The sequence below is a fragment of the Bemisia tabaci genome, chromosome 5 (assembly GCF_918797505.1).
Source record: "Bemisia tabaci chromosome 5, PGI_BMITA_v3".
Taxonomy (NCBI): Eukaryota; Metazoa; Arthropoda; class Insecta; order Hemiptera; family Aleyrodidae; genus Bemisia; species Bemisia tabaci.
This window is the reverse complement of record NC_092797.1, coordinates 33,093,026-33,103,450: the sequence shown is the minus strand read 5'-3', so window position 1 is coordinate 33,103,450 and position 10,425 is coordinate 33,093,026. Positions and strand designations below refer to the sequence as shown.

Below are 10,425 nucleotides of genomic sequence, written 5' to 3'. Positions count from 1 at the left end.
CAGAGCTGGAGGTGCAATGCAGTGATCATGAAAGTTGTGCGTTGCGTAACATCACTTGCGCGGGGAATTTGAATCATGCTCAGCCACCTGCAATGCTTACTTGTCACGTGCCACTGACAAGAGGCACGAGACACGAGAGGTGACAAGAGGTTGTGAGAGGTGGCAGTCTGCGGGAAATTGTTCCCGCAGGCAATTTAATTTGAATAATTCAAGTGCTAAAATTAGTATTTGACTTTTCAGATGAAAAACGCTATGATTCGTACGTAAAACTCTATGTTACTTTTTAACTAAGTTTTAGATCAAATAGCTTCCACAGCTTTGAATTACTTCTTTTTTGGGTGAAAAATTGAAGAAAAAAAATTGGATGACAATTTAAAAATATCAAATTTTTAACAAAACTAAATCCTCTCAATTCTTAAAACTCAAAAATATGAAAATTCGTCACATCATCTCTGTGCCTCAATTTTAACGAATTAAGTTTTTATTTTGAAGCTAAGAGGTATGATCCTTAGGTATACGTATATATGGCTTTAAGAGAGGAATATAAATGAGCTGTTTACCAGAAAATCTACCGTACTAAAGAGAAACGCCGTTTGAGCCTTATTTAGACGCTACCAAATTTCTTTCGATAAAATATGGATTTTGGGGAGATCTGTTAATAATAATCATCCAATTTTTCAGAGAATTTTAAGCACATCTGAATTCTCTAAAAATTTCAATTTTTTGTCAAATATTTTTAGTTGTGAAAATATTCACAACTCTCCTTCAAAATTAACATTTTATCGGAGGAAATTTGGCAGCTCTCGAATGTTCATACGGCGTTTTTTCTTAGCACGGTAGAAAGAGATTCATCATTGCGCTTATGCACCTCATCAGAATCTTGAATTAGAATGCGTTGATCTTCTCCGGACACTGCTGATGGTACCTCATTAAGGTCTGAAGATGAAGCGGCTTCTATCTTTATAACGTTGGTTTCAATACTGCAGTGCTAAAGAAAAACGCCATATGAACGTTCGAGAGTTGCCAAATTTCCCTTGAGCAAACACGTGTTTTTGACAACATTAATGCATAGGTATTTTTCCTTTAAATTTTCAGATATTTTAAATTAAAGTGCACATAAACTTGTCTGAAAATTTTGGAAATTATTTTTCACAATTTTCCCAGTAAATTCGGTTTTTATCGGAGGAAACTTGGCAACGTCTGAAGGCTCCTACGGCGTTCTTCCTTAGCATGGCAGAATAGTAACTAGCCTTAATGGCGAGTTTCCTCCCTATTTATCAAGTGCATTTCACTCTTCCCATCGTTCAATTACGCCGAACTCAACGTGATGCTTTTATTGGGCATGAAATCGATTTCGCGCAGTTTTGTGTTTAATAATCCCGCTCTCAGTGACCCTTTCCATTCAAATCACAACATGCCAAGTTTTTACTTAAGTCTACGGTTCTGCTAAAAAAAATTGTCTAAAAAACAGCAGTTATTGCACAAATCCTCAAATTCTATAAATACTTGTATTCGAAATTATTTTAAGAATTGATACTGAAAATATTTAACCTCGTTTAGCCATAACGAAAACTAGTCAAAAACTTATTATTGATATTTTAATAAAATTTAATAATTTCTTGGCGTTCTTGGATTTTTAAAAAAAACGTTGGGAGAGAAAAATGGAGGAAGCATTTTAAGCTGCATAATTTTAAGATGCATAAGATAGTATCTAGTGACAACAATGTTGTAAAATTCACCACAAATTTATCGGTGGTGAAACTTATTTCGTGAACAGAGAAAGAAATTGGTGTTTTAATTCACCCGATTCGCGTTGTTGAAAGTAAGATAGACAGGAAATTATATCAATTTGAATGCTGAGGGTAAAAATGGTAACTTTATTTTCTTCCGGTCATGCTACAACTTTTCATATGGATCAACGCATAGTTTTGGTATGGTAACAGTACACATGATTATAATTGTTTTCATTTTTCTATCCAAATCACTAAAAACTATTGTGGGAGTGTAAGAGGATTTTCTTAAGAACTCGCCACAACAAATAAGTCAATGGTTACCGAGTACTTAGGTGCGAATGGACATTCCTCCGTTAAAGTATAATCTAAGAATCTCCACCACCCATTCATAGTTTTCATTAAGATAGCTATTGGATCAGCAAACTCGAGATTTTTGCCGAAGATCTCATGAAATTTTGAGGTATTTGCAACTAAATTTACATTTCTTTACATTCCGTTTTATTTTCTTTTTAAGAAATTCTTCTTTTTTCTCCTTGTATTTAAAAAAATTCTGAAACACTTAAACCAAGAAGTATCCTTTCCGCACCCGCAAGTCCTCGATTTTGACATAAAATTTTCAGTAATATTCATACTTTAGAACAGGAAAAAAATGAACTAAAATTGACAGAGTAACTGTTCAACTAAACTAGGGAATCTACACTTTTAACACTTATTTTTTACAAATATCGTAAGAATCATAAGATGATCGCGTGATTTCTTAATCCCAATTTAAATTACACATGAAAAGTATCAAGGTTATTAAAATCCCTGAAATCATTGACCGTCCCTAACAATTCAAACTGATGAAAACGGGAGGATCTAATAATGTTCATGTTTTTGTAGTTGTCGAAGAAGGTTTATGAAAGAAAGCTGTAATGTACTTAATTATAGTCGAATAAGATTATATCCTAGATGTTCAGCTGAACGCGTTCACTTCTTTTGGCACGAATTAATATTTTTACATGGAAAAAATAAAAATATGCAACGCACATTCTCTTATTTCTAATACTGTTGACTATATCCACCCTTATAATACTAACCCTCTCACCGGTGTGTGCTGAAAAGAGGCAATTAAATTTTAAAAAAAATCTGCAGAATGGAAAGCTAGATCTTGATGAAACACAATGCTTCAAGGAAACAATGACATAGCAATGAAATGATATGACATCAATGACGCATTCGATCATGGTAACTAATTTGTACGATATGCTGTGCCATAAGATCGTGGAGAGTGTTCCAAAACGTAAGAGGTCGTATTTTTTATATGCCTCAGGGATGGTGCCTTCAAGGAATAAGGCGGCTGAACATAGTGGGAAAAATAGGATATAGACTGAAATTTTGTGCGATCATAAGCGCGTTTGAACACCCTTTACCATGTGTACACAAAGCTTAAAAAACATTACCTGAAGTAGGAATGAATGAGCTGTCACATATGACTAAATACGATTCTTCCTCTGTCCTTTTAACAAAATTTAAAGAAGTCGTTCCCAATTTGTTGGATGACATGGATATTTCTAATTATATGGATATTTCTATTGTATTAGTACCGCAACTCAAGTTAGGGTAGTGCCGCAACATTTGGGTTAGTTGCCTAATTTATTGGGGTACTACCATAATTAATTGGGGTGCTACCATAATTAATTGGGGCACTACCAATTAATTGGAAATGTCCATATCATCCAAGAACCTCGTGATTTTTTTTTTCCATGGACCGACGCCGAGCTGCGAGCTTGCCGTCACGATAAATTAAGAAACCTGGAACCAGTGGCGTGAAAATAAGCAACGAAATTAGATGAAGAAACGGGGCGACTTATCCGGGGTGAGCGTGGTAGACGTGGACATGGTTGTGGTGGAATCCCTTCCCTTTTGGCACTGACTTGACTGGCTTGCGCGGGATCGGCGCGTGCGAGACATGGTGGTGGACGGGCACTCTGATGTGCTTGACCGGGAGTGACCTGTAGGCGCCCGGGGGCAGCGGGTGACCGTGGTGGCTGTAGCCGTGGCTGTATCTGTAGGGGGACTTGTACGGCGGCCGGCCGTGCGGCGGGGGGCCGTGCCCCTTGAAGCGCCCCTTCCCCTTCCGTGGCCGCTTTTGGATGATCTTGTGGTGGTGGTGCACGAAATGCACGAACACCGGCACGTGGATTATGTGACGTTCACTGCGAACAGAACAAGGAGACGGGAATCTCAAAAATACAGGAACATACAAAACGTAGGGCAAATGGACAGCGTTAAGCAGAAAGGAACTAAGTCACAACAGATAATGTCAAATTAAATTCGGTACTTTATTTTTTTACATGAAAACGGTTGTGTAGATTGTTATGCAAATTTCAGTGACTTCTCTGCATAATACAAAGCAAATTCTTTAAAAATTTCAAAGGAATCCGCACAAAAGTTCTCTTGTGAAGAAGTAAATTGCCCAATTAAATTTTGAAATAGCTGATGCGGCTCGGATCCTTTCCGCTAAACGCGGTCCAAATTATATATATTTATGCTGGAAAAAAAGGGGGGAGATGAAATGTATCTAGCGCTAGAAAACGTTTTTGGTTCAACACAATGGTCTTTTCCGGGTGCACTTTGGAGAATCATTGCGTTTTCTCGTATATATTGGGACGAATAATTGACTTACATTGATCATTTATCTGTAAACGCTACGGGAAGAGACCTTTGACGACAAAAAAGCGAAATTTGGGGGACTTTCTGAGGCTCTTAACTATGTTGAATTCGGGTTTAGAGCATCAGAGTCACCTGATAGTTACCACCCACTATTCTCCACCACCAGAATCCAATCGTGGTTGGACCTCTAAAAACGCTTACCCTTGGTGTTGACAAGAGCCATTATTTAGTTTCAGTTCACCACCAGATAAGCAGGCTTTCGTTCTTATTCCTTTCTAAATTCTCTTAATTTTATACGATTTAAAGGAGATTGTTTGCTCCCCGAAACGCTCTGGTTCTCTAAGCACTTTCAAATTTTCTGTAGGAAATACCCCATACAATTTATAATGTGAAAAAATTAACATCAAAATTTGCAGGCTCTGTTGAAAATTTCTTGTCCAACCTCTCTAAGAGGCTAGTTATATTGTGCGGTGGGTTTTTATCTTAAATAACAGAGTGCCTTCAACTCTTCATTTATACTGCAAGAACATCTCTTAAGCATGGATTGTTTCTCAACAAATCATGTTCAACACATCGTGATATCAAAATTGACGCACAGAACCTCCTACTTATGTATGCAACTACCCGTGGTGAAAATATATATATTCGTAGTGTAAACAAAGAATTGAAAGCTATTCTCCAATTTTATCTTCTCAGTAAAACCCGCCACCGCGGGTGAAGCGGCGAGTGCCTGGACAGTCAAAACGCCTTCAAATCCGTGCGTATGCAACACGGACATCCATGGAGTTCGAATAGTTGCATCCAAGGGTTAAAATGAAAGTATTGGGCGCTTAGCGTGTTTCACATACACTGTAACTTAATTCCAGCGTTGCCTGTTATACCAATGAATTATACGTGTATTTCATCACGTCATTGTCAATTATCTTAATAATACTTTAATTATTGTTAAAAAACACAACAGTGTTGTTCCAATAGGCACCTTTATTTAGAAATTAAGAGGAGAAATGTAAACATTTGCCACTTCTACAACGTTGAGTAATCTTTCTCTCCTTTAAAAACTACGTTTTTCTAATGGGCAAAAAACAAAGGATGATAGGTTTTATGCTTCAAGATTAAATTATAGTTCTTTTTATGAGAAGAGGGAACAAAAACAAACAGATACAAATGTTACTTTTCATTCAGTAAGAGTTTTTGGAATTGTTACAAAAAAATAATGAAGAGAGACCGGTCGTGGCTTGCTCCAGTGAAGTGCTTCCGCAACTTTCAATGCGAAGCGATCACGGATTAATGATAAACTTTGCGCGGATACTGAAAACCTGCTCCAAGCTTTCAACACAGAGTATTCATGGGCATACTGTGCGTAACTTTCCACTTACCTGGAGTTCTTTCGCATCAATTCATTGTTTATTTTATATTTTTTCTTTTCTTTTTTCCCCCCTTTTTTTTTTTGGTGCGAGGCTAAAGGTCACTCCTGAGATCCATTGCACAAGCAAATGGACTCATACTCTTGATCGATACTTCTAGGTTCCAGCTTTGATACCACTCGTAGAGTGCTAAGAGTGATTGTATGAATTAATGATTAGTTAATGAAAGAAAAAAATACCTAGCTAGCTCGTTTGAAAGAAATTTGAACTTTCCATTCTATTAAAGTCTTCCCTTTTTTATGAAGTTGCATTGTAACAGAGGGTAGGACTCGAGTCTTTCAGAATTCAAGTGTCCTCTCTGCATAAGGTGAGGTTGGGTAACTGGGCGGTGGGGTAACTGGGCAGTACCCTCTGTATTTCTACCAGATTAGTGCAAAAATTGTTTTCACTGTTGGCATACCTTCATTATGACGTAAACCATCTAGAACATGTAAACATAACTTCAAAAAAAAATTTTATGGTGAATGGTGAAGTGCCGAAAATTGGACAGCTTTTTTTTCAAAACAACGCCGGAGGTGGTCCCGAAAAGAGCCTCATATCTCACTCCCAGCAAGTATTTTATTCAACTTTGACAATTCTTCTTCATGTATGATGTATTTGTGTAATGCGTGAGTAATTACAACGTAATTGGATGAAAATACTGGCTGCAAAGGGTTGATGCCCAGTTACCTTGAAAATTTTCCCTTTGTGGGGTAACTGGGCACCCACCCCAAGGTAACTGGGCAGGTGGCAGTGGTGGCACCTGCCCAGTTACCCATTGCAAGGTTGCTGTGCTTCGGTGTTTGTTTACTTCTGAAAATGTCAAAACTAATTGACTATTGTGGACTTTTAAGTGCCAAAGACCAATAATCAGGGTTCCCAGCACACTAAACTTCTAACTTAAGTCAATTATAGCATAACTTAAGCATTACTTAATTACATTTTTGCCGCTAACTGTTATGACATCACTTTTAACGACTTAAACATGGTTATATAAATTCAAATGAAATTCTCTGAAACCCTCATGAGAAGGACATTCTTTTCTGGCCAATGAGAATTACAAATAATGCCCCCCTTAAAAATTAAGGGAACTTTTTGGCGCCTGACTCTATCCCAGATCAGCCTTGCGGCTTAATTTTTTTTCATTTTTTAAAAATGTATCATGCTTAATCTCACTAAAAGTGGCCAAACAGTGTCCTGGTATACAATACTACTTTATAAGTAGTAATACAGAAAGTTCTAAGCATTTATCTACAAGGAAACAATTTTTTTTTACCGTTATTCAATTCTCAGATTTGAGGGTTTTTTTGCCGCTAACTGTTACGACATCATTCTTAACCACTTAAACATGTTTATATACATTCAAATGACATTTTCTTAAACCTTCATGAGCAGGACATCACTTTCTGGCCAATGAGAATTAAAAATAATGCCCCCTCAAAAATTAAGGGGGGGTAGTCCAGTTACCCCACGACGTTGGGTAACTGGGTGAAAAAAACGGGAAATTTTTGAAAATTTGTGGGAAAAAATTGAAAGATGAAATTCGACTTTTGACTCTTCCTACATTTAGACAAGGTGTTGTACTTACTAAAAAAAATTTAAAAGTAGCCTCCACTGTCAATATAATGATGGGAAAAAAATCATGAAGTTGAAATTTTGACATTTTTCTCCGAACTCCTGCCCAGTTACCCAACCTCACCTTAATCGTTTTTTTTTTTTTTTACTATCAATTTTTTTCTTAGTTTTTTCTAGGTTCAAAGACAGGCTGCCAGGTTTTCAAGTAGTGTAATGACTGTGTATTTATATTTAAGAATTTTCTAATTTATTTGCTTTCTTACACGCAACTTGTAAAAATAATGTAGAGAAAGATTTTAAAACACGTAAATGATAAGACGTGTGTTCAAAATCGTACCTACTTTAGAGATTAAGAACGATGACGATACTTGAAAATTGCGTATCTCTTTCACGTAGATCCGAAATCTCAATTCATATTTCATTTTTAAAAAATGAAGGCGACAATTTCATTACTTGACAGTAACACTACAACTTCTTTGCAAAGAGAAAAATAAACATTCCGGACGAACAATTCAGTAAATTAAATGTTAGTGATAAAGAAAGACGAGAAATGAATTTGAAGAGAAGTGCTAAACACTGTTAACTCATAAAGTTTCCTAAATTGGTTTTCAATCTCACTTGCGTCCACACTTACAGAAATAAAGGAGTGCGCCTCTTTTTCAACATAATTTATTAATTTTCTACAACCTAAAATGTTTCCGCCTTTCCTTCATCTTACCTATAACTATGCGTACGATCAACATTTTTTAAATCAGGTGCAAAACTACTCAAACTTGTGGTTTCCAGTTTTAATTAAAATGAAAAGGTTCCGGTATATCAGAGTCGCAAGTTGAGATACGTCTCATTAACACACCAGACGGAGGTAATTTATAAGTACAGTATTTGATGAGCAGATCTGAGGAACTTAGAAGGCACTTGTTCTGTATTATCTATGCTTTAATAACAGTGATAAAAATCAAACTATCCCTACGCCGGTCATTAGATCTAATCGCTTTCGACTGGCTCTCTATCACTATCACCGAGGATTCATAGCTAAGGAACGGCCTTCTATGTAGGCTATTGTATATGCATATGTGAATCAAGACTGATGAAAGTTAAACATGGTTACCGGAAAACAAAAATAGTAAAACTAACCGGGAAAGATTCCGATGATCGCTCTGCACGGTGCCCCTGAACTCACTTTAAATGCGACTTTGTTGTACATCAAAAATTCAAGTTGGAGGTTGTAGTGGGGTACTCCCTGATGGGTTTTTGGGCAATTTCGAAATAGGTTGTCGGAGCTCCTCGAAAAATAATCGCATTTTTGTGGTTTTTTAGGGGTAAAATAGCAAAATTGGCCTCCGGGCGACAAATTAAACCCCCTCTCCCTCATCCTTGCCTTGACCGATCTGAATTTTTAGTATGTTTTTACCTGGTATAAGATGGGACTTTTCTGAAATTTTCATGCCCATACAAATTTTTTTGCTCCCGCGGCAGCGTTGCCAAGTTGCGGACTCCAAAATATCGAATTTAATGATAAAATGAAGGTTTCGGAGTGTGATTTCCATTCAAAATCAAAAATTCAAATTGTAAGTTGTAGTAGGGTACTGCCTGATGGGGTTTTGGCCAATTTCGAAGTAGAGTGTTTGAGATTTTTGAAAAATAATCGAATTTTTGCGGTTTTTTAAGGGTAAAATAGCACACTGCGCACGGGGCGGCAAGTTGAACCTTTTCTCTCTCATCCTTGCCGTGACCGATCTGAACATTTAGTATGTATTAACCTGGTATAAGATGTGACTTTTCTGAAATTTTCATGCCCATACAAAATTTTTTGCCCCCCGCGGCAGCGTTGCCAATTTGCGGACTCAAAAATATCGAATTTGATGATAAAATGAAGGTTTCGAGGTGTGATTTCCTCCAAAATTTCACGAAAAATGTGCAATCTGAGAGTTTTCGATAAGAAAAGGCATACTTGAACAATTTAGAGTTGCAGTGTTGCCAGCTTTTGATTTAAAATTCGTCAAAATGACCCAAATCGCGTTGCAACCTCGAGCGCTGGATTTTTATTTCGTTCAGAATTGGTTATTACGGTTCTTCTGTACTCTATGCATTTAGGTACCATGAAAATTATGCCATTACTTACTTGATGGGTGCAGCTAACTCAACAAGAGAGGCCGGATAAAGCGATGAGTCGGGGGAAAACGAGCGGTTCGGGTTGACAGAAAGTTCTTAAATCTACTCCATCACCAGAAAGTAGAATTTGAGAACTTTCTCCCACCCCCCAAACCTTATCCCTGTTGCAGTCAATCCTTTGAACATCTGATCTGAAATTTTGCCCCCGAATTTTTACCAAAAACATGAAAAATAAAAACACGTTTTTGTGCAAAAAAACATCATGTTTTTGGTAAAAATTCGGGGGCAAAATTTCAGATCAGATGTTCAAAGGATTGACTGCAACAGGGATAAGGTTTGGGGGGTGGGAGAAAGTTCTCAAATTCTACTTTCTGGTGATGGAGTAGATTTAAGAACTTTCTGTCAACCCGAACCGCTCGTTTTCCCCCGACTCATCGCTTTATCCGGCCTCTCTTTTTGAGTTAGCTGCACCCATCAAGTAAGTAATGGCATAATTTTCATGGTACCTAAATGCATAGAGTACAGAAGAACCGTAATAACCAATTCTGAACGAAATAAAAATCCAGCGCTCGAGGTTGCAACGCGATTTGGGTCATTTTGACGAATTTTAAATCAAAAGCTGGCAACACTGCAACTCTAAATTGTTCAAGTATGCCTTTTCTTATCGAAAACTCTCAGATTGCACATTTTTCGTGAAATTTTGGAGGAAATCACACCTCGAAACCTTCATTTTATCATCAAATTCGATATTTTTGAGTCCGCAAATTGGCAACGCTGCCGCGGGGGGCAAAAAATTTTGTATGGGCATGAAAATTTCAGAAAAGTCACATCTTATACCAGGTTAATACATACTAAATGTTCAGATCGGTCACGGCAAGGATGAGAGAGAAAAGGTTCAACTTGCCGCCCCGTGCTCAGTGTGCTATTTTACCCTTAAAAAACCGCAA

At 37.3% G+C, this 10,425-nt stretch overlaps 1 protein-coding gene across 2 annotated transcripts in view; it reads right to left on the bottom strand.

Annotated features, from left to right (window-relative positions):
* Window positions 1-1,855: 1,855 nt before the first annotated feature.
* The window catches only part of LOC109037469 (uncharacterized), a 33,400-nt gene continuing 24,830 nt past the window's right edge, over window positions 1,856-10,425 (bottom strand). For both annotated transcript variants that reach the window (XM_072300583.1, XM_019052163.2), the window contains one exon: window positions 1,856-3,931. In XM_072300583.1, coding sequence (XP_072156684.1) covers window positions 3,583-3,931 — 349 coding nt within the window. In that variant the 3' untranslated portion in view covers window positions 1,856-3,582. The remainder of the gene's footprint in view (window positions 3,932-10,425) is intronic.